The sequence below is a fragment of the Mustela erminea genome, chromosome 20 (genome assembly GCF_009829155.1).
Source record: "Mustela erminea isolate mMusErm1 chromosome 20, mMusErm1.Pri, whole genome shotgun sequence".
In the NCBI taxonomy this organism is placed as follows: domain Eukaryota; kingdom Metazoa; phylum Chordata; class Mammalia; order Carnivora; family Mustelidae; genus Mustela; species Mustela erminea.
The window spans coordinates 39,421,800-39,447,057 of record NC_045633.1 but is presented as its reverse complement, the minus strand read 5'-3'; the positions used below and the strand labels follow the sequence as shown (position 1 = coordinate 39,447,057).

The following is a 25,258-nucleotide window of genomic DNA, read 5'->3' as shown; positions in this document are numbered from 1 at the left end:
TGCCTCTCTGCCTACTTGTGATCTCTGTCTGTCAAATAAATAAAAAAATCTTAAAAAAAAAAAAAAGTACGTGGAAACTTGGGGCACCTGTGTGGCTCAGTCAGTTAATGGCCACCTCTCAGTTTCAGCTCAGGTCATGGTCTCAGGGTCATGAGATCAAGCCCCAGTGGGGCCCATGCTCAGTGGAGAGTCTGCTTGTCCCTCTTCGTTTCCCTCTCCCTTTTCCGGCTTGCATGTGTGCGTGTGCATGCGCGCGCGCTCTCTCTCGCAAATAAATAAATAAAATCTTAAAAGAAGAACATGGAAACAAATGAAAATGAAAACACAGTGGTCCAAAACCTCTGGGATGCAGCACAAGTGGTTCTAAGAGGGAAATTTATAGCAATACAGGCCTACTTTAAGAAGCAAGAAAAATTTCAAATAACCTAACCTTGGCACCTACAGGAGCTAGAAAAAGAACAACAAAGAAAACCCAAAACCATCAGAAGAAAATAAATAGTAAACATTAGAGCAGAAATAAGTGATCTAGAAACTAAAAAGACAGTAGAGCACATCAGTGAAGCCAGGACCTGGTTCTTTGAAAAAAAAATCAGTAAAATTGATAACCCTCTAACCAGGCTTCTCAAGAAAAAAAAGAAAGAACTCAAATAAAATCACACGAGAGAGGAGAACTATAACCAACACCACAGAAATACAAATAAGCATAAGATAAAGTTATGGAAAACTACATACCAACAAATTGGGCAACCTGGAAGAAATGGATGAATTCCTAGAAAAATATAAACCAAAACTGAAACAGGAAGAAATAGAAAACTTGAACAGACCGATAATCAGCAAATAAATTGAGTAGGTAATCAAAAGTCCAGGACCAGATGGTTTCACAGGTAAATTCCACCAAATATTTGAAGAAGAGTTCACACCTATTCTTTTTAAACTATTCCAAAAAAAGGAAAAGAAAGGAGAACTTCCAAATTCATTCTGTGAGGCTAGCATTACCCTGACACCAAAAACAGGGAAAGACTTCACTTAAAAGAACATAACCACAGGCCAATATCCCTGATGAATGTGGGTGCAGAAATTCCCAATAAAATACTAGTAAACAATACATTTAAAAAGTCATTCATCATGATCAAGTGGGATTTATTCCTGGGTTGCAAGGGTGGTTCAATATTCACAAATCAATCAATATAAAAGAAAGGATAAGACCCGTATGATCATTTCAATAGATGTGGGAAAAGCATTTGACAAAGTACAACATCTATTCATGGTGAAAACCCTCAAAAATAGGTTTAAAGGGAACATACCTCAACATAATAAAGGTCATACAGTAAAAAGCCTCAGCTAATGTCCTCCTTAATGGGAAAAAACTGAGATCTTTTCCCCTAAGGTCAGGAACAAGACAAGGATGTCCACTCTTACCACTTTTATTCAACATAGTACTGGAAGTCCTAGCCACAGCAATTAGATAACAAAAAAATACATAAGTCATCCAAATCAGTAAAGAAGAGGTAAAACATTCACTATTTATAGATGACATGAGACAATATGTAGAAAACCCAAAAGACTCCACCAAAAAACTACTAGAACGAATGAATGAGTTCGGTAATGTCACAGGTTACATAGTCAATGTGCAGAAATCTGTTGCATTTTTATGCACCAATAATGAAGCAGCAGAGAAAGTAAGAAACCAGTCCCATGTACAACTGCAACAAAAAATAATAAGATACCTAGGAATAAACTTACCAAAGAGGTAAAAGGCCTGTACTTTAAAAACTATAGAACACTGATGAAAGAAATTAAAGATTACCCAAGGAACGGAAAGGGAGATACCTAGTCTACTGGCTCCATCAGTAGAGCATGTGACTCTTGATCTCAGGGTCATGAATTCAAGCCCCACATTGTGTGTAGAGATTAGTTAACAAAAGAAAAAAAATTATACAAGAATTTTCAAGTGCATAGGTTGCTGTCAGCACCCCTAAATACCATGGTATTTAGTGGTAAACAACATGGCATGTTCAGTGTTCAGCCATATAGATGTCTTTCAGATGCCCCGTTGCTTCCTTGTCCTTCCCGCCACTCATTCATTTCATGCAGGTATTATGGTTATGTTGGTTGTTTCCAACCACCAATTTTGGAATTTGTAGGGTATTTTGGAGTTTGTAGGGCAACCTTTTCACTTAGTTTTGTTTTAAATGTTTGTGTTTTTTTGGCTTTGCTATCTGGTTTCTTTGTTTTCGTGGATGATTTGTCAAGATTAAAAGACCTATTCTTGGGGCTCCTGGATTGCTCAGTGGGTTAAAGCCCGGGCTTAGGTTGTGATCCCGGGTCCTGGGATTGAGCCCCACATCGGGCTCTTTGTTCAGCGGGGGACCTGCTTCCCTTCCTCTCTCTCTGCCTGCCTCTCTGCCTACCTGTGATCTCCATCTGTCAAATAAATAAATAAATAAAATCTTTGAAAAAAATAAAAAAAATAAAAGACCTATTCTTGTGGCTTCTCAGATTCCCTCTCATTTTCAGGACTTGGATTTGGAATACTTAGGGAGGCATTGCAGAATTTTGAACAGAGGAGTGACACGATCTAACTCTATCTGGTGTATATACTGCATATAGACCGCAAGGATGTTAAGGAAGATAGGGAAACTATTAGAAGAATGTTGTAGAAATCCAAGTGAGAGATAATGTTGGGTTGGACTGGGAGGTGGGGAGTAGTAGCTGTGGATTTAATGAGAAGTGATCATATTTGGATATATTTTGAAGTATAAGTTGATAAGATTTTCAGATGGATTGGATGTGGAATCAGAGTAGTCAAAAGACAGCTCCAGTTTTATTTTATTCTGCATAGCAGAGGAATGGAGTTGTTTTCAACTAAGATTGGGAGGGCCATGGATATAGTAGACTTTGAGGATAAGATCAGGAGATAAGTTTGGACTGTGTTGAGCTAAGATAGTTATTAGACTTCTGTGTGGATCTTTATAATTCCACTATTCCATGGACTGAAAAAGACATTGCTTATTATAAAAAATTGGAAAATACAGAAAAGTTAGATAAAAATACAAAATTCACAATCATATCACTGTCATTGTTAATATTTTGATACGATTCTGTATCTATAACATCAAATTGAATTTCTGTTGTGTACACATAAAAAAAATCCACTTTCACAAGACATAACCTAAGTATTGTCAAGAATGAAATAGTCTTTGAAAACATGACTTTTTAAAAAAGATTTATTTATTTTATTTTATTATTATTTTTTTAAAAAGATTGTTATTTATTTATTTGATAGACAGAGATCACAAGTAGGCAGAGAGGCAGGCAGAGCGAGAGGAGGAAGCAGGCTCCCCGCTGAGCAGAGAGCCCGATGCGGGACTCGATCCCAGGACCCTGGGATCATGACCCAAGCTGAAGGCAGAGGCTTTAACCCACTGAGCCACCCAGGCGCCCCATATTTATTTATTTTAGAGAAAGAGAAGGTGCATGACCAGGTGGAGGGACAGGAGGGAGTTTGAGAGAGAGAGAAGCAGACTCCCCTGCCAAGTGTGGAGCCCAATGTGAGGCTTGTCCTCATTACCTTGAGATCATAACCTGAGCCAAAATCAAGAGTTGAATGCTAAACCTACTGAGCCACCCAGGTGCCCCTGAAAATATGAGTTTTAACTGTATTTCGTCTTTCGTTTTCATCTAATGAATATAACCATATGGGTTGTATACTCTTACCCATTCCTTTTTTTGCATGTCAGTTGCAGCCCTGACGCTTGCTTTAGTCTAGAGAATTTGGTTTCCTGTAGTAGTTGCTGTGTATCGTAATTCAGACCTGTGGTTTGGCAGCCCACCTGGCTGTAGTGTTTAACTAAGACTCATGTAAGATCCATGCTTTTAAAATGAGTGTTTTGGAAGATTTTATACACCTCAGTTATTTAGGATTTGGGCATTGTCCCCATTCCCTGAGGACGAATGGCTTCCATTATGAATGCTGCAGAGAGAAGGGAGCCTGGACACTTAGGACTGGGGAAGACTGTGCCGATTCACAGGTATCTTGCCTTGCAGTGCTCTGCCTGGGATGTGGATGTTGAAAAATTCTAATCTGGTAGGCTGTGTGTCTTAAGGTCCCAGTGAAACTGGTGGGTACTGGAATGGTAACTAAATTATGCTCTAGTACACTTCACGCCTAACTATTGGTTAATTTCTAGAAAGACCGAAGGAGGAAGGGGGATTTGATGAGCTCCATCCAGCTGCAGGTTGTTGTGTAGAAAAGATTAGCAGGCTTTCTGAACAAAGCTCATTTCTCTCTAATGACTGTATCCTTTTGAACAGAGATCAACAAACTTTCTGTAAAGGGCCAGGTATTTTTCGCTTGACCAGCCATTCAGTTTTTGTTGGAATATTCAGCTGACTTAAAGCTAAAGCAGTCATACACCATTTGGAAACAAGTGCGGTGGCTCTCCACATGTAGGTCTCCATTCTCTAAGTGCAGCAGGTCTCTCGTGTATGAAAGTTGATGGGGTCCTTCTATAAGGAAGGGTGTCACCTGAAACACCCACACACAGACCCTACATGCCTTTAAGGTGTAGTCTCACAGAATCCCAAGGAATAATCATTTTATTTTCTCTTGTCTTTTGTTTAGGAGTAGAGTCCCTTTGACGGATTCATTGTCAGATAATGATTATCTGCAGTGAGAGCTCATATACTTTTAAAAAGGAGGTCTTACCTTTTATTAGAACACTATTTTGAAGGACTTCTTATGTATTATGATGTAAAACTCTCTTAAGTTTTCTTAAGCACTTTCATTTTGCAGTCATTTGGCCAAAATCTGCTAATTCAGATCCAGTTTAAATCTAGGTGTCATTTCATGTTTATTTCACTTGTATTTATTTATTTTATCCTAAGATTATGAGTAATTTAGTCAAATATAGGGAGTATAACCATACAAGTACAACGTAAATTTCTAGATCAAGAGATAGGATACATTTATTCTGTAATACTGAAAATCTCAAATAGTGCTTCTTTTCTTTCTTTAGAAAAAAGGATTCTTCAGGAAGTCAACAGAAAAATAGAACAAATGAATGTTTTGCCTACTTACTGGATTATGGTTGGCTCTTTCCCCCCTAATATTTTATTATAAAAATTTCAAACATACAAAGAATTGGAAGAATTATACCTACTAGTTTTAATTAATTATTGCTGTATTTGCTTTACCACACATCTCTTCGTCTCTCTGTCCCTCTAGTCATTCATCAGCCCATCTTACATATTTATTTATTTAATTTTGATGCCTTTCAGGTAAGTTGAGCAGCTGTTTTTCTAAGCAGTCTTAGCTTTGTTATTTTTTTGTGTGTGTGGATGTTATAATTGTTAACCCATTTTGTGCAGATATTTTCAGCTGATCATTTTTCCTGTTTCTAGAAATGAAGTTGCTGATAATAGCTATCAAATTTAGGACGTTAAAAAAAGGTCTGCTAAATAGTGTTAAGGCTGATTAGTATCCCCTTTCTCAATAGATTTATAATCCAGACACTTACAGTTTTTAAAGCTATCAAAAATAATTGCCATTGGCCTTTTAACATTATTATGTTTTGGTATTCTAAATAAATACTTCATATTATATTGTTTTCAGAGTGGAAAGATCTACAGACCAAGTCATCAAGCCAGTCAATGTGGGAGCACTGTCAAAATGGGTTGGGAAGATACCCCCGGATGTTTTACAAGACATGGCAGTGATTGCACCCATGCTCGCCAAACTTGGATATGACCCGTATGCCAATCCACCGAACTATGGAAAACCTGATCCCAAAATCCTTGAAAACACTAGAAGGGTAAGTGAGATTTTCAAAGTAAATTGAGAAAACTGGATATGGAATTTGGGTCCTGAAAGGTTTTTTCTTATTTTCCTCCTTATTTTTTATGATCAGAAATTTAAGTTTGAAAAATTCTATTTGTAGAATGCTTTATCATGAGAACACTTCCACTGCATTTGAAGGGTAACTGTGACTTTTCCCAGGAATTATGGGGACAGTTCTTTAATCTCCTTTGTCCAATTTCTAGAAGTGGTGCTTATTTTTGGGAAAATTTATTCTCATAGATGATTACCACAAATTTGCCAGGAAAAAAAACGGAATTATTAGTGATCTCAACTTGTAGGGTTTTTTTTCCTTTGAACTTAGTAACTACTTTACTTTTAAACCTTTGTTTAAATGGGGCATGATTTCTTGATACTTGAAAACTGAACATTGACTACATCAGAAGAATTATTAAACAGATGTAATAAGTTACCTTCTGACTGAAAGCTGTTATTAAAGTGTAATTACAGGGGAGCCCGGGCGGCTCAGTCCTTGGGCATCTGTCTTTGGCTGAGGTCATGATCTCCAGGTCCTGGAATCGAGCCCCGGGTTGGGATCCTTGCTCAGCAGGAAGCCTGCTTCTCCCTCTCTCACTCCCTCTACTTATATGTTCTCTCTCTTGCTCTCTCTTTCTCCATCAAATAAATAATCTTTAAAAATAAATAATAAAGTATAATCACAACTTTTTAAAAAATAAATTGTGCTCAGATCTTTAAAATACTGTTTCAGAAAAGCTGAAAACTCACAGAGCTAATCTGAATGTATACCTTTCCCATATAATATCTATCAAATCAGAATTTTCTGACATTTCTAACATTACATTTAGCATTTTGGCGATTTGTAAGTGTAGAGTTAAGTGGTGGTAAGTACATCCACACTGTGTGCACTGCCAGCACCGTCCATCTCCAGAACTTTCTCGTCTTTCCTAAACTGGAAGTACATACTCATTACCTTTTCCCCTCCTTCCAGCCCCTAGCAACCATGGTTCTACCTTCTGTCCCTGCGTGCGTTCTTTTCTAAAACTGCAGTTTAAACAACACAACTGTGTTAGCATAAGTTTAGTGATAGTCTTGATGTCAAGATTAAAATCCCTTCCTTTTCCCGGGTAGCCTCTGGCTTGTGTTAGTGTCGTCCTTTCCCTACGACCTTACAGCATCTCTTTATTCTGTCTTTCTTTTGATGCCTTTAATTGACAAACACACATTTCATGAGGTTGATTCCATGCAGATTTTTTCCTTAGGTATTACATACTTCAATTTTCCTTTTTCACATTAGTGGCTATGTGTAGGAAGAGCTAACTTCTCTCTCTTTTTTTTTTTTTAAAGATTTTATTTATTTGACAGAGAGAGAGAAAAATCAAAAGTAGGCAGAGAGGCAGGCAGAGAGAGAGAGAGAGAGGAGGAAGCAGGCTCCCTGCTGAGCAGAGAGCCCGATGCGGGGCTCGATCCCAGGACCCTAGGATCATGACCTGAGCCGAACGCAGAGGCTTTAACCCACTGAGACACCCAGGTGCCCCAAGAGCTAACTTCTTTTAAACCATCATATATATAGCTAGCTTTAAAAATTTTTTTTAAATAACCTTTATTCTCTTTATGATTTCATATATACAGATATTTTATTACAAAATTATAAATTTTATAATACTTATTTTATTTATTTATTTATAAAAATTTTATAAATATAAAATTATAAATTTTATAAATTATAAAAATATAAGCTTGGTGTATATAACATAAAATTAAATAGATAAGAGAAGAAAATAGACTTACGTCTGTTATGGTATGTCTTGCATACACATACCGTTCTTAATATTTCAGTGGTTTTCCCTTCCTTCTCCCCATATTGTTAAACAAAGGTAAGGTTGCATTGTTTTATAATGTTAATTTTGCACACAAACACAATTTTGTATTCAGCCCTTTCCTTGTAATAGTCATGAGCATTTTGCTTTCTTTATAAAAAAAGATTTTATTTATATGATAGAGAGAGAGCAGAGACAGAGGGAGAAGCATACTCCCCACTGAGTAGGGAGCCAATCTGGGACTCGATCCCAGGACTCTGGGGTCATGACTCAGGCTGAAAGCAGATGCTTTAACTGACTGAGCCTCCCAGGTGCCCCTCAGTATGTTCCCTTTTTTAAACATAATTTTTCATAGTTACATAATATATTATCATATGAACCACCTCAAATCCTTTCTGAAACACAGTTGCAGGTCCATAAATGAATGAATAAATAAAATATATTTCCCGAGTATATGTTCTGTAATTTATTTTATCATTTTCCTTTTGTTGCTTACAGTCTTCTGTTTGACAGATTATGCTACAGTGAAGATCTTTGCACAAAATACATTTTAGATTATTTTTTTAAGGTTAGATTAATGAAAGTAGAATTAAACCAGGTACAGATACCTGAAACTTTTTAAGTTCCTCAATATATGTTGATAATTTCTTTTTAATCTATCTGTATAATAGGTATATTATCTATCTATATCTATCTATATTATCTATATGAACTATCTGTATAATAATTTTATTTTCTATTTTTGCTAATTTTAATAGGTTTCATTGATTAATATAATTGAACATTTCCCAGTTATTACCTACATGCATATATTCTTTTATGAACCATCTTTGAAGTTTTAAAAAAGTTTTACATTTTAAAGATGAAGTACACATCAGTCTAACATCCATAATCATAGTCCTTGATAATCTCTTGGTAATTGTTAATTCATAGCTTTCTCTTTTGTACAATAGTGAAATGTTTCTTATAAACCAGAAACATGTACAAATGATATTTAGGGTTTTCCAGGCAGTAGTAGTTTTCCTACATGCAAGCTGACTGGCTAGATTATTCTTGGCCTGCTTGAGTGGTAGGTTGGGAAGAATGTTGTGGTTTGAATTCATGTGACTAGAGAATTTGTTTCATACACACTTGTGGTTTTTTAAAGGGTTTCTGAATGCACACTGGGAAAGAAAAAAATAAAAAACCTTCCCCCCATTTCTATTTCTGAAATGACACATAATTTTGAGGAAAAAAAAAAGATGAAGTGTGAACTATAATTGCATCTTTGAGCACTTCATGATAAAACATACAAGCTGACATTCTCGTTTTGTGGGGCAGGATTTCATAGCCCTTCGTGTAATCCAAATCTGTGTTTTTTTCAAAGCTTCTTTGCTTGCAAAAACTCAGAGGCTAATATATCCAGCACTGAAGATCATGAAGTTTCATAAAGTAATGCTTAAAAAGTGATCTTTGATTGTCAAGTGTGATGTGAGAATGGCTCCAAAGAAGGAAGGTAGCTAGGGAGATTTTTTTTTTTTTTTAATGGGATGGGAGTGGGAAGAAATTCACATTTTGACTGGGAATGTAGAATCTGAAACTCCAGGCCTAAGAGTGCTGGTTTTCATACAGTTCTGGGTAGTCTAGAAGTATTGGTATCTGAGTCAACATATTTGGGGTACATATTGCCCAATTTTGAATAGAAAATCATGTGCTTGATGGTTGCCATGACTCAGATGGTAAATTGGAAATTAAATGCTAACATATTCCATACTCTTTCCCATCACAGTCTCTAATCCCAAATTCTGGCACGTTTAAGTAAATAGTGGCCTCTTGGTTGCAGTCTTAGACTTCCACTCTCCCATAAGTTTTTAATCTTTTTAGATTTACAAACCTAATTGAGAATCTGATGAAATATATGGATCCCTACCTTAGAAATAGAGACAAAGAGATGCACAGAATTTTATCCACAATTTCAGTGAATTCACAGGTGTCCCTTAAAGCCCCTCGCATTAAGGACTTCTGTTTTGTAGTCCCCGTGATCAAGCTCGTCCACTCATGTGGCTTTGATTATAGACTGTTCGCTGATGACTGTAAATCTGTATCCCCCAGTGGGTTTCTTTCGTAAGCCCCAGGTTCCTTATTTCCAGCTGCCTTTTGTGTATCTCTACCTACATGCTCACGAAGACTTCAAACTCAGTGACCACAGTAGAACTTATTTTCCAGACTTATTCCATGGTAGTCAGAAGCTCGATGGAATTGTTCACTAAACTGAGCAGGAATCCAGAGCAGGGGTAGGATAGGCTAGCTCATCTACACTTGAAGCATCTGTGTGCCACTGAGAAGACGGGAGGAGTAGAGTCCTCAGGGCACATGAGTCAAGCCAGAGAACAGCTTAAAGACCTAGCTACTAAGCCTGCAGAGAGAGCTGAAAAGCAGATCAAAGTATGAATTGCCCGTGCCATTGAAAAGCTGAGTAGACAGACCTAGTAACGAGCAAGGAATCAGATGGAAAAGCAGGTATCAGCTGTAGCAAGCAAGAAGGAGCTTGACAGAAGGCATAGGAACTAGTGATAGAAGTGTTAGAGATTGTTGATTCCCTGTTCCATCTTTTCCTATTAGTAGGAACTATCTCTTTTTTTTTTTTTTTAAAGATTTTATTTATTTATTTTGACAGAGAAATTACAAGTACACTGAGAGGCAGGCAGAGAGAGAGAGAGAAGGAAGCAGGCTCCCTGCTGAGCAGAGAGCCCGATGCGGGACTCGATCCCAGGACCCTGAGATCATGACCCGAGCCGAAGGCAGCGGCTTAACCCACTGAGCCACCCAGGCGCCCAGTAGGAACTATCTCTTAAAAAATAAACTAAAAATTCCTGATACTAATTTTTCTAGACTTTCTTATGGGTGGGGTAAGCATGTGACCAGATTTCATCAGGAGATGTCTGCTAGGGTTTTCTGGGAGACATTTAACTGTCTGAGAAAATAAAGATTTGTATGAAGAGAGCTTATCTTTCCCTTCCTACTTTTGAACATTGCTGTGGAAGAAATCACGTGTGGCTCTTCTGTAGCTTCCTGCAGATTGTAAGAGAAGATATCGCTGATACTCCGAAGATGGCGGGGGGAGGACAGAGAGAGCCTGGGACCCTTGATTGCTGAGCTACTGAGCCTAGCTCAGGACTGACCATGGCTACCTTACCTCTGGACTTCTATGTGTTTGAACTACTTTTAACCAATTGTTCTGTAATTGTATCTTAACTGCTAGTGGAGTCCTATTCCTGGGTGTGTGGAGGAAGCCAAGCCAAGCCAGTGAGGCAAGCAGAGCAAGTCCAAGAGAGTCTGGATCTGTGGAGTGCTGGTTGTCTGTGAAGATCGTCTTCAGCTCTGCTCTTGCCGCATCATCCTTCACATCCAGGGAAAACCCCCCCCTTGGACCCCTTTCCTGTCATTGGGCTTCTGGGCCATACATAGTAGGAGTATTCCAACTAACGCTGTGCTTGGTGAATTTGAAGGATGATAAATCTTCAGCTCCTCCTCATTTCCTTGATTTCTTGTACTCAAATTTTAGCTGTTTTAGTTAAAGGAATACTTACCATATTCTCTTAAGATTTTCGTAGACCTTCAAAGCAAAAACTGTAGAATTAAATTCTATTCCTTATTCCAGCCCCCCCCCCCCCCCCCAGTATTTTGCCTTGGTTTTGAAAACGGGCAGAATTGTTCCTTTGGGCATTTTATGAAGAATATATGAGGAAGTTCAGAGCAGTACATTTTACCATCTCTCAGAATACCTTGGTCTATATTTAGATCTATCATTTAAAAACTTTAATTATTTTATTTTATTTTTTTAAATTTATTTGACAGACAGAGATCATAAGTAGGCAAGAGGCAGGCAGAGAGAGAGGAGGAAGCTGGCTCCCCGCTGAGCACAGAGCCCCAATGTGGCTGATCCTAGGACAGGGATCATGACCTGAGCCGAAGGCAGAGGCCCCAACCCACTGAGCCACCCAGGAGCCCCTATAAGACTTTAATTATTACACAGATAATTACTAAATAATTGCTCTAGGCATAATACCTAGTTGCTGCAGAAGAAGCAAAGACTGGGTTTGTATACAGGAAGAAGATGTGGGTAATTATAAAAGATAGGACATAGAAATAATAAGGTAGAAATAATGGAAATAATAATAAGGTAATGATAAGGTGACAGAAAATTTTCCACTGTGTTCTAAAAGCATGAAAACTGGTTTTCAGTACTCAGGAGTTTGTCCACTAGGTCATTCTCAAAACCCGAGACTATCCCAAGGGAATAGTCAAATCTAAGTCAAATCTTTGTTTCATCTTCTCTGTCACCATTTTGGCACAGTCATTCACAAATGTGTCATAATAACTTGTGTTTTCTGCCAGAAATCCTCTTGGCAGTAATGAATTTCGTGCATTTGTATTTGCCGCGTAAAGAGTGTCTTCTTTGTCTTTTACTTGCCTAGATCAGATGTCAGCGGAGACCCTTTGTTATGTGTAAAAGCCACACATTCCTTACTTGTGTCATTCCTGATATAATACATTTAAATTATCCTTTTTAACAACAGTTATCTTCAGATGGGATCCTGTGTGAAGGCCTGTGGGGAATCCAGTCTCTAAAAAGAAGCACTTTCCATAGTTCCTCTCATCTTTCTCTTTCTGCTTTCATTAGTGAAACCATCTTTTGAGGGAGAGAGAACATTTGAAGTCAAGAGGTTTGTTTGGGTAGCTATTTACACTTTCCCTTGGAATTCTAAAGAAAGAAATCAGTTCTCTTTATGTCAGTTAAGACCTATTCTAAACATTCAGAAATGATATACTAAACAATAATACTCAGCTCTTAGAAAATCCATATCTATAATGGGAATATAAAAAACCAGAATACAGATCATGATCTCTGGGTCCTGGGTTGGACCCCTGCCATAGGCTCTGTGCTCAGTGTGGAATCTGCCTGAGAGTCTGTTTCCCTCTGTCCCTCCCCAGCACTTGCGCACACACTTTCTTTCTCTCTCTCTCAAAATAAATAAAATCTTTTTTAAAAAATTCCATAAAGATACTTGAATAAAGAGAAACATCACTGTAAAACAAAGATATGAAGAAGCTTTATGCTGAAGAATGGAGAAATTTTCTAATAAGTAAATCATTGATTACATTGAGGACCACATCCATGTTACTTCCTTAAACCCAAGTTTACCAGTGGCCTCAAAGAAGGCATAATAACGCTTGGACTCACCATTACTATCCGTTTCCAACTCCAGATCGGAAGGGCTGCCCTAACTAGAAAATCAAGAAGTTAGAGTAATTAGCTAGTCTGCTAAATCCTAACCCTATCATCTCCCCTCTTTCTGTGGTCACTGTGTCTTTCTGTATCCACTGAAGTCCCAGCTCCAGGAAAACAACATGTCTGGAGTATAAGGACCATATGATAAAGGGCAGAATGGATGCTACAAAAATCACTCGCATGACACAGAGAGCACATTTGGAGTGCCCTTCTGGAATGCATAGCGCAAGGACAGAGATGAAAACGTTAGGAGAAAGGACAGTATACGTATGAGAGAAGGAAAATTAGAAATTAACCAATGAATCATAGTAATCTCTAAAGGAAAAATCAGAAGAAACCGAACAGAAGCATTAATTAAATTTGTCACTGTAGGAAAGTTTCTAAGGCTGAAAATACTTGAAGAATAAAAAGGGCTTACTATTTTCTAAAGAACATATGAAAAAAACTGTACTGTATTTCACCCAACTGTCCATTTGTTCCTGTATCCAGGATATAAGAATGATCGATTTTCTCTCTCCTTAAGAAATATGATGAAGATACGTTTGTAATTAGCTGTAATTCAGTGTGATAACTGCCATAAAAGGTCATTTAGGATGCCACGAGGGCACCGTATTGATGGTACTTGTACGTATTAACTATCTTCCAGTGTCTCAAAACTCAGTTTCATACCTTTGAAGAGAAATGACTTTGCACTTTTGCCTGATAAGTGTCCTGTAGTCAAATATTGTGATTTTTCAGTCATTCTGCAAGCTTAACTTATTCCCCAGGAAATCAAAGTCTTTTTATTTTTAAAGATTTAATTAATTTATTTGAGAGAGAGAGGGAGGGGGAATATACAGAGGGAGAGTGAGAAGGAGACGCAGACTCCCCACTGAGCAGGGAGCCCGACCTGGGACTCAGTCCCAGGACCCTGAGATGATGACCTGAGCGGAAGGCAGATGCTTAACCAGCTGAGCCACCCAGGCGCCCCTGGAAATCAAAGTCTTAATGCTAAGTTTGCTATGTTAAACTGCTTTATATAATAGAAATAAGTTCCTATTTCAGTTATTACTCTTCCTAATTCAATTCACATTCCAACCCATCTTTTCAAACTTCAGTTAAAAATCAATACACTGAAACATGTTGTTTTCTTAAAAACATTGTTGGAGTGGATGGTCATGCTTCTGAGCTGATTAATTTTTTTTAGATTTTATTTATTTATTTGACAGAGAGAAAGATCACAAGTAGGCAGAGAGGCAGGCAGAGGTGGGGGAAGCAGGCTTCCCCTGAGCAGAGAGCCTGTTGCGGGCCTCAATCCCAGGATCCTGAGACCATGACCCAAGCCAAAGGCAGAGGCTTAACCCACTGAGCCACCCAGGTGCCCCTAAAGATTTTATTTATTTATTTGACAGAGAGAGAGACATTAAGAGTGGGTACACAACCAGGAGGAGTTGGAGAGGGAGAAGCAGACTTCTGCTGTGCAAGGAGCCGGTTGCGGGGCTCGATCCCAGGACCCTGGAATCAGGACCTGAGCCAAAGGCAGATGCTTAATGACTGAGCCACCCAGGCGCCCCTTAATTTTCTTCTTGATACAGAAAATAACATTTGCCTAGTTGCTTCTAGGCAGACAAGTCATGGAGCTCTCCAAGAACCCAATCTGAGATTTGCAAAGCTGCCAAAATATTTTAAGACAAATGAGAATATGTAAACATACATGTTATCGACTGTTTCATATTTGTGTTTCAGAGATAATAAGTTTCTAATGAGCCACAAGAGCCCAGTGGGATTAAGGATGTAGATTTCAAAATCTAGATTCTTTTCTGTATTATCATATCTGGCTGGAGTTCTGTTTTCTCTGAATGTGAAAATACCAAGTCATAATTTCTCAAGAGGGATACTTATTACATTATTAAAAACAGTGAATACAGGATAAATAGCAGACCAAGTATAGACCAATGATGAGAGTTTGTCATGAACTAAGGGTTATGATTAATCCAGTTTTGTTCATTTGTCTAGAATTGGAAGGAGAAAGGAAAAAAAGGATAGATGGATCATATTATAGAGTTTATAGTGGGTTTACAGAAAGAAGGAAGAGTAAACTGGAGTTTACAGTGAAATTTGAACTCAAAACCACGGGTTGTGAGATTAACTTTTAACCTTTGTATGTGCACACACACACACATTTTATCGAAAATGATAAGCAAAAGCAACACCTAAAGTCTGTAGTGCCTAGTGTAGTGCTTAGCACATAATATGGTCATTAGTATCTGTTTCTGGAGATTGTTGAAAATTCTCTATTTTGAAAGAATATTTTGAGTTAAAGCAGGGATTGGCACTTCACAGCCCACAGGCCAAATGTGGCCTTTGTAAATAAAGTTTTATTAGAGTTCACGGTGTTTTTTTATTTATATATTGTCTATGTGTGTTTCTGCACTTTTGCAGAATTGAGTAGCTTAGAAAGTGACTGTGTGGTCCTCAAAGCTTTAAATATTTACTCACTGGCCTTTTACAGAGCAAGTGGCTGACATCTGAGTGTAATCCTCAGTTTCAGCCCATATGCAGATTGTATATTTCTTATAATCCAGTTAGCTTTGTAAAGTTAATCTATTTGTTGTGTTGAAAATTGTCTTGGTCCCCTGATTTTCTCCAACCTTTTTATACTTAGAGAAAAATCTGAAGGACGTCATATGCCTTTAACATAGATCATTAGTTGAAATTTTGCCGTAGTTGTTTCATCTGTTCATCTCTCCATGTACATGTGCATGTACACATACATGCTTTTTTTGTTGCTGCTGTTGCTGCTGCTGAATTACTTTAAAAATTTTTAAAGATTTATTTATTTATTTGACAGACAGAGATCACAAATAGGCAGAGAGGCAGGCAGAGAGAGTGGGGGAAGCAGGCTCCCCGCTGAGCAGGCGCCCTCTTTTACTGATTTTAAATTTCAGGTCTCCTATTCTTAAGTTTCCAAATTTTAAATTCTCTGCTTCTGTTGTTGTTTAAAAAAACAAAACAAAACAAAAACCATCTTGGGATGCCTGGGTGGCTCAGTTGGCTAAGCGTCTACCTTCGGCCCAGGTCATGATCCTAGGGCCTTGGGATGACAGTCCCACATCCGGCTCCTGCTCAGCGGGAAGCCTGCTTCTCCCTCTGCCTGCTCTGCCCATTCTGCCTACAGCAATCCGTGCTTCTCTTCTCTCGCGCAAATAAACAAAATCTTTAAAAACAAACAAACAAACAAACAAACCCATATTATTCTTATTCCTTCATCTTATTTCTACAAGAATATTAATTATAGTTCGTTTACATTTTCTTTTTCTCATTATATTGTTTTTATTTCCTCTGTGATCCCTTTTTCTCTTTCTTTTGGTCTCTATCTTTCGTGGTAGAGAAGTTCTGCAAATCTCCTGTGCATCTTGGCTGTGAAGCACGGAAAGTTGACTGCGGTTCTGTAGATGAAGATTGAGGTTAACTATAGGTGTGTTTTCTCAGCCGGCTTTTTTTTTTTTTTTTTTTGGTCAGCGTTCTTTCTCCATGTACGAAGGCACACCCATACTAGGTACATTCTCTGAAGTTAGGTAGGTAACTTGTGTCTGGAGGCAGCAAACCACTTTTTATGGAATTGCTAAATAGAGGAACACATTCTATGTTGTACAGAGGAAAAGATTTTTTAAAAAGGAGAGAAATGTAATTTCTCTAAGCTAAATCTTTAGCTTTACTGTTAATTTTCTGTAAGAGACTGGAGGTACAAGGAAAGACTAAGAGGTTTGAAACTGCTCCCCTCTGAGCTCTAATACTTTGTGAGTCTGAAGGCAGTTTCTCAAAGCCTGAGTACACAGGGATTGCTTGCTCAGTTCTGCCTTTGCCCTCTCTAGTAGGCCTTCCAGGTCTGTGTCTAACAAGTTATAAAGGTTACTGCACTGCTTTTGAGCCACTCATAGAGCAAAACACTTAAAAGTCTGAAAGAAATGCATGTAAGTATGTGAGTTCCACATATTCAAAAGCTTTACAGCTTTTACTTGTACTGACAGTGTGCTTCCATTTGAGAGGCTACGACGGGCAACAGACACAATTTCCAAAGAAATCACTCAAATAAAAAAGTAAATTATATATGTTTTGGGTTTATAGCATACGTGTGTCTTTAAATTTTAAAACAGTGGTTTATGTAGAAGAATGCTCTTATTCTTAGAGGTGTATGCTGAAGGAGCATGGTATCTGTAACTTTAAAATAATTTGGGGCGCCTGGGTGGCTCAGTGGGTTGGGCCTCTGCCTTTGGCTCAGGTCATGATCTCAGGGTCCTGGGATCGAGCCCCACATCGGACTCTCTGCTCAGCAGGGAGCCTGCTTCCCTCTCTGCCTCTCCCTGCCTCTCTGCCTACTTGTGATCTCTCTCTCTGTGTCAAATGAATAAATAAAGTAAAATGAGATAAAAATTAAAATCAATAAAAGAAAAAAAATAAGTAAAGTTGAGAAAATCTCTTAGAAAGTAGAGCAAAAAGACCAACAGATGACTTGGAGGGAGGAAAAAAATTAGAAGCTTTATTTAGGTATTCCAGTGTTTGACTAATTGAAGAAAAATAAAGTGATAAGGAGGAAATTATCAAAATTTTAATAAAAGGACATTTCCAGAAACAGAAGGACATGCATCTCCAGTAAGTTGGTGAAGAAAACGAATCTCATCAAGACACATAATCATGGGACGTCTGGGTGACTCAGTCATTAAGCGTCTGCCTTTGGCTCAGGTCATGATCCCGGGGTCCTGGGATCGAGCCCCGCATCGGGCTTCCTGCTCAGCGGGAAGCCTGCTTCTCCCTGTCCCACTGCCCCAGCTTGTGTTCCCTCTCTTGCTCTCTCTGTCTCTGTCAAACAAAATCTTTAAAAACAAATCTTAAATCTATCATAAAATTATAGAACACTAGGGATAAGAAGAAAATTTTTCAAACTTCTAGAGTGAAAGCAGAGGTCACATAGAAAGGACCAGCCATTAGAATCATATCCGCCTTGTCAACCCAAACATGGGAAAGGAGAAGATTTGAGTAATGCTCTAATTTCAAAGAGAAAATTATTTGTCAGAATTATATAACCAGATAAACTTTCAATCAAGTATTAGGATAAAATAAATATATTCACAAAAGATTTGCCTTTTTTAAAAAAGGATTTACTTATTTATTTTAAAGAGAGGGGTGGGGAGAGCAGAGGTAGAGCATCTGAAGCAGAGGCCGACTTGGTGCTTGATCTCGCGACCCTGACACTGTGACCGGATCTGAAGTCAAGAGTTGGACACAGCTGGGGGCGTCTGGGTGGCTCAGTGGGTTAAAACCTCTGCCTTTGGCTCGGGTCGTGATCTTAGGTCCTGGGATCGAGGCCCACATCCGGCTTTCTGCTCGTCGGGGAGCCTGCTTCCCTTCCTCTCTCTCTACCTGCTTTGATCTCTCTCTCTCTCTCTCTCTCTGTTAAATAAAAAAATAAAATCTTAAAAAAAAAAAAGAGTTGGACACAACTGACTGAGCCCCCCAGGCACCACAAAGATTTGCTTCTTATTACACCCTTTCTCAGGAGCTACTGAAGAATGTACCAAAGATGGAGGATTAACCAAGTAAATGGAAGACCTGGGCAAGGAAGTGGGAATCAGAACCGTAGAGGTATGAAGAATGAATACCTAAGATGGATGTTCCTAGAAAAATCCCAAGACAACACCTGAGCGGGAAAGCTGGAGAACAAGCAGTTCAGTTGGAAGTGAATGGAGGGATTCAGGAAGGACGTTTGGGGAAAGGGGGAAAAAATGGAAGAGGGAATGTAAACGCCAAGAGTCGTAGATTGCCTAGAGCGGAAGTCTGCCGCTGAAGGCAGTGCTGTTGGGAGTTCATAGACGTGTAAGCGATGAATCGCCAGAGGCTCGGGGAGAGTTCAAAAGATTGAGAGTTCAGAAACTCTGGGGGCACAGTCTTAGGGAGCCCCACAAGGTTCTCAGAATAAAGATCAGAGATAAAGCCTCTGGTGCTCTGACAGAGGGAAGGGGAAAGTCACCATTTTAAAATAAGATTGGGACATTTAGAACAGCTTGCCTTCGAGTAGACTGTTCTGCCAAAGTCTAACCAACCGACTACCCAACTCTAGACCCTCCAGTTTTCCTGTCTTACCTAAAAGAGTCAGAGGAGGGGAAGCTGAGAAGCACTTACAATGGTTCCGACCGAGGCACACAGGCTCACTAAAATACTTAGATGTGATTATGGGATTATAGAACGCTTTCTCCCCCAGTCCTTAAACACACATGCCCTACCACCACGCCAGTCAGGCTCTTGTGCAGTAACAGTGCGTTACTACTAAAAGAACTACAATGCTCAGATTCTACTTTTAAAAGAAGAGCAACAAGGAGTACAAAAACAAGGACACTTGAAAAATTTTAGCTTCTGATACGTAGCTCCAACAACCAGTAATCACGGGCTCATTTCTAGCCAGATAAACGTAAAACCACACACCGAAGGCTTACTTGCCCTACCCCTTTTACTCAGTATATCATGCCCACTTGTGACGAAAACAAACCTACAAGATGTGCTAAAAGCAAAAAAAATAAATAAATAAACAGTTGGAAGAGACAATAGAAAGTATTGAAACTGGATATATGCCAGAAATTTTGGAATTACCAGACTGAGTACTTAAAATAGCTATGATGAGGGATGCCTGGGTGGCTCAGTGGGTTAAGCAGCAGCCTTCGGTTCAGGTCATGATCCCAGCATCCTGGGATCGAGGCCCACATCGGGCTCCTTGCTCGGCGGGGAGCCTGCTTCTCCCTCTGCCTCTGCCTGCTGCTCTGTCTGCCTGTGCTTCTCTCTCTCTCTCTAACAAATAAATAATTTTTTTTTAAAGATTTTATTTATTTACTTGACAGATCACAAGTAGGCAGAGAGGCAGAGAGTGAGGAGGAAGCAGGCTCCCTGCCGAGCAGAGAGCCTGATGTGGGGCTCGATCCCAGGACCCTGGGATCATGACCTGAGCCAAAGGCAGAGGCTTTAACCCATGGAGCCACCCAGGCGCCCCCAAATAAATAAATTTTTAAAAAATTCTTAAAAGAGCTATGATGAATATGGTAAGGACTTTGATGGGAAATGGCTGACATGCAAGAACACCGGGGACATATAGGCATAGACATGGAACTGACAGACTCAAAAGGAAATGCTATAGAGGGCCACCTCGGTGCCTCGGTTGGTTAAATGCCTATCCTCGGCTCAGGTCACGACCGTGGGGTCCTGGGATCGAGCCCTGCATTGGACTCCCTCCTCAATGGGGAGTCTGCTTCTCCCTCTCTCTCTGCACCCCCCCAACTTGTGTTGTGCTCTTTCTCTCTCAAATAAATAAAATCTTTTTTTAAAAAAAATCATAAAAAAAAAGAAAAGGCTGCATATTTTATGATTCCAACTCTGTGACATTGTGAAAAGGCAAAATTGAAGAGAGTAAAAAGATTGGGGGAAGGTAGGGAGGGGTAAGTAAGTGGGGCACGGGGTTTTACGGTAACGGGACGATTCTGCATTTAATGGACAGTGGGTATCTGTCATTACGCATTCATCAAAACCCATAGAAAGTACAACACAAAGAGTGGACCTTAGTGCAAACTGAAGACTTTAATTAGTAACAGTCAGTGAATCCCAGTTCATTAATTGCAACAAATGTACCGCAGTTATAAGAGCAAGATTTTAATAGGGAGAACTGTAGGAGAGGGAGAGGACACATGGGGATTCTACTTTTGGCTCAGTTTTTCCGTAAACCTAAAACTGCTCTAAAAGCTAGAGTCAAGGGGCACTTGGGTAGCTCAGGGGGGTAAGTGTCTGCCTTGGGCTCAGGTCATGATCTCAGGGTCCTCGGATCGAGCCCCGCATCAGGCTCTCTGCTCAGCGGGGAGCCTGCTTCCCTTCTCTCTCTGCCTGTCTCTCTGCCTACTTTTGATCTTGCTTATCCTGTCAAATAAATAAATAAAATCTTTAAAAAAAACTCTTAAAAAGTCGAGTCTAATTTAAAAATATATGAGGTTATTACTAACTCTAGCTACAATAACAACAAATAAGTTGTGTAAGAAAATGTAAATACGTGGTATTTATATTGTCATAATAGTGGAAACTTACAGAATGTGACCTTAACCAGAAATTATTACGTAGTTTTTGAGAGAGTAGTAGAGGGGAGTGTCGCAGCCCTGATCTCCTCATCTCTCATAATAGAAAGTGGGTAACAGGAGTCCGTGTCCATGCTTCTATCTGAAGGCGTTTCCTTCCCGTGGGTACCCAGTTCCATCTCCCCACGTCTCCTGCATCATTGGATTTTGCTCTCCAGCAGGACCTTTCCTGTCAACCAACAGATAAACCCTTAGGTCTTCTGTCCTAAGTAACACGCACACGCAGCCCCATGCTCCTTGACTCTCGTTGTCCAGCCCTGCCGTTCATTTCTTTGCTTCCTTTTACATCAGAACTGACGTTTTCTGTACTCCCTTGTCTCCAGTTCCTGTCCATTTTCTATTTTACATCCACTCCATACAGAATTTTACAGCTACCGTTCTACTTAATTTGCTCTTGTCAAATGGACGGTGACCTTCATGTTGCTATATTGACTGGTCAGTTACCGTCTTAGCTCCCAGCCTCTTTTTGGTACAATTGATTACTTCCTCCTCGATAGGTTTCGTTCACTTGGTTTTAAGGACACCACTTTCTAAGTTTTCCTTCTGTGTTACTGGTAGCTTCTTTTCAGTCTTTGCTGTTTCTTCCACTTCCCTCTGACTTCTTCATGCCAAAATGCCCCCATATCTCAGTCTTAAGTCCTCTGCTGTTGTTTCTCTACCCTGAGCCCCTGGGTTATCTTTTCAGGTATCAAGGTTTTAAACACCATCTGTAAATTGATGATTTTCAAATATATATATATTCCAACCCAGGCTTCTGTGAACTCTAGGCTTGTATATCCAGTTGGTGACTTGACATTTTCATTTATTGTCCAGTAGACATCTCAAGCTCAACATACCCAAAACTGAGCTATTGATCTTCCCCTGAAAATACGCTGGAGCCAGAACATTTCCTAATTCAGTTAATGGCAACTCCATATTTCCACTAGTAGTTGCTTAGGCCAAAAACCTTGGAATGATCCTTGACTACTTCTCTCTCACACCCCACATCTGATCTGTATAATATAGAAAAATAAAGACCGACATACTTACCACTTCTCACCACCTCCTTGTCATCCTCTCTTGTTTGGATTACTGCTGTAACCTCCATGCTGCTCTCCTAGGCCCTCTACAATGTAAACAGAGCAATTAGGGTGACCCTTTTAGAATGCAGGTTCAATCATGGTACCTATTTGCTTCCCATTTCACTACACTGGGCAAACTACTTAGTTCTCTGTGACTTAGTTGCTTCATTTGTAAAATAAGAACAAATAACACCTCCCTGCAGAGACTGTGGGATTCAGTGAGATAATACATAGGAAGCACGCGCTTAACCCGAACCTGAGGCAGTACTGTTAACGGCTGTTCTTACTCCTTTTATTCCCCAGTGAGCCCTCCATGTCAGGAGCCTACTTTTTCCTCCTCATCGTGCCTTTGGGGCCTGAGGTGAGAGGGATCAGTAGGAAGGTTTGGATTCTGAGTGCCTGGCTCATTGCTGTCAAGCACAGTGCTCAGTCCATTAGTACCAGAGAATAGCATGTCCAGAATTACTGTTCATTTAACCAAAGGAAATTCCATCCCTGATTTTGCAGTTTTTACAGGCAACGTAGTGCTGGGTTTCCTGCACTAACTAGGAATTGCTTTGTCAGTAGAAAGCGTTCTTCTATGTGCCATAGTTTCTCTCTTGTGAAGCATTTGTTCCCTAAAGGATAATGAAGGGAGGCAGCTTTCCACTTATTTTTTGATTAGCCTTTTATCTGATGTCTTATCCTGACCCCTTTTTGGTTTGTTTTTATGAAATCTGTGACATGTAATTTGGGGTGTTTCCCCCTTTCATATAAGCCTTATCTCTCTGGAACTATTGCTTCCTGGAAGACTCACAATATTTCATGTTCCCACTCATCTTTTCTGTCCTGACCGTGCTGGGTGGGGCCTTCTAAGCCTCACTCTGCCAGCGAAGTGCTGGGTAACCCGCTGGGCTTTCACTGAACCTTCTGCTTGAATTCTGGTAGAAGAATCTAGCTAAAGGAGAGGAGAGCCGGTTTTTGGAGTCGGAGGATATGAGGAATATAAGAAAAGTTGCGTGAGGACCTAACCCACTAACTGGAAGAGGGACTAGGACAAATGAGCCTTGTTCTGTTCAGTGATGCAGCCAGGACACAGGACCCTAACTAAGCCTGAGTAGCGTATGCTTGGAAGATGGGGGTTGGGAACCGTGACTAGAGGGAGAAGGAGAGATTCCCTACCTGAGAATCTGGTGGGAAAAAACAAACAAACAAACACACAAAGAGGAACAAGAAAAACATCCACTTGGCTTGAGCCCCTGCACTGGTTCTTGTGTTCGCTTGCAGATGGGCACAGTGGAAGTCAGAATTAACATGAAACACAACTCCAGGGGCTTAGATCCTTCCTACATCAGAAAGCTAATCAGAAAGTAATACGATGTTGTATGGCAGTTATAGCTCAGTAATCTGGGGGTACGAGGAGCGCTGTGCAGGAAGCCGGAACAATTTTGGGGCTGTGGTGATAGGGTAGAACAGAAAAGACTCTTACATGCAGAGTAAGAGGAGTTCTTCAGGGAGCAACTAGACCAGACCCCCCCACTCCACCGCCGCCCCCATGACCTGGGATTATTCAAGGGTCTGAAAGAGATGCTAGTAGCTTTTGAAACAGCCCTGACAGATGCGGTGTTGTTATCCTGCCCCCCCTTAACTTCCACTGTGATGCGTCTCTGAAGACGTGCCTGTATCCCCAAATCCGACATCTCTGTTTTAACGTAGTCATCTATGGGACGGGAAAGAACGGAAGTTTCAGAAACTGCAGAGAAAGAGACAGGCAGAAAGGACATTCATTCTCTGAGTTTCTTAGGGAAAGCTGCTTTTAGAAGTCGATCAGTCATCTTATAACCAAGGAAGAATCCCTTAGGTCTGTGGGCTTTAGGATTCACCATTCAGAAGCTTTATTTTTGCTCGGAGAGACTATTCAGTGACTGTCTTCCCAGTAACCATCTGTAGTTTCTCACCATACTTTCTCAAGTTCATCAGTTATCAAACTTTGGCTCATGGAGACCTTCTTTACTTTTGATTGGCACAAATAGTTCCCAGCTTTTTTGCTTTTGCAGTGTTGAAACAAACATCCTGGTATTTAAAGAGTGTGTATTTGTGTGTGTTGGCAGTAAATTTTTAGCATTAAGTTACTGGCTTAATTTGTTCAGTTTTGTTGTTGAAGTATATAACTTACAGAAAAATTACACAAATCATAGCTATATAAATGGTACAACCTAGGATGTCTGGGTGGCTCAGTTCGTTCGGTATCTGCCTTCAGCTCAGGTCATGATCCCAGTGTCCTGGGATTGAGTCCCTTGCCAGGTTCCTTGCTCAGCGGGGAGCCTGCTTCTCCCTCTGCCTGCTGCTCCCCCTGCTTGTGCTTGCCCTCTCTCTCTGACAAATAAATACATAAATAAATATCCTTTAAAAAAAAAAAAGAGAGAGTACACCTTCACAATTGGTACCCATATATGTGCTTGCTCTCTCTCTCTCTCTCTCTGACAAATAAATAAATAAATAAATACCCTTTATAAGAAAAAAAAAGTACACCTTCACAATTGGTATAAAGACAAAACTTCCAGTACCCTGGAAGCCTCTTTCATATCCTTCCCAATCACAACTGCCTCCCTCCTCCCCAGAGTAAACAGTATCCTGATTTCTAACATCATGAAGTTGTTTTGCCATTTTACAAACTTTGAAGTATTTTAAATGGAGACATGTATGTGATTTTTAGGGACCTGGCTTTTATCCCCCTCCTCATATGTGCTGGGATTCATCTGTGCTATTATCATAGCAGTAGTTCATTTTACGTAATTGCTATTCAGTATCATTATATACCACACTTATTTATTCATTCATTCTAATTGCATTGCTTGCAGTGCCATCTTTATTGTTAACCAAGTATCTGTATACAAGGGTCTGTTTCTAGGTTCTTCATTCTGTTTCATTGATATGTTTGTCCATACTTGTACCAAAGCTTTTCTGTCTTCTGTGTGACTTAATTATTATCTTTATATATGTAATAATATATATTAAAATATATTATAAGAATTATAACTATATGTGTGTATATGTATGAGCTATATAATTGGCTTATTATAGCTGTATAACAATACACCTTAATATCTAGTAGAGTAAGTCCCTCACTTTGTTCTTTTTAAGATTATTTTGATTATTCTTGGCTC

At 39.6% G+C, this 25,258-nt stretch overlaps 1 protein-coding gene across 8 annotated transcripts in view; it reads left to right on the top strand.

The window, feature by feature from the left end:
* TPST1 (tyrosylprotein sulfotransferase 1) overlaps positions 1–25,258 on the top strand; it is a 115,357-nt gene that overhangs the window by 78,133 nt on the left and 11,966 nt on the right. For 5 of the 8 annotated variants that reach the window (XM_032327354.1, XM_032327358.1, XM_032327356.1 and 2 more), the window contains exon 3: positions 5,615–5,813. In XM_032327354.1, coding sequence (XP_032183245.1) covers positions 5,615–5,813 — 199 coding nt within the window. Of the gene's footprint in view, positions 1–5,614; positions 5,814–10,876; positions 11,292–13,553; positions 13,686–18,443; positions 19,576–25,258 lie in introns of those variants that run through there. The other 3 variants (XM_032327362.1, XM_032327361.1, XM_032327360.1) reach the window with 3 other exon arrangements.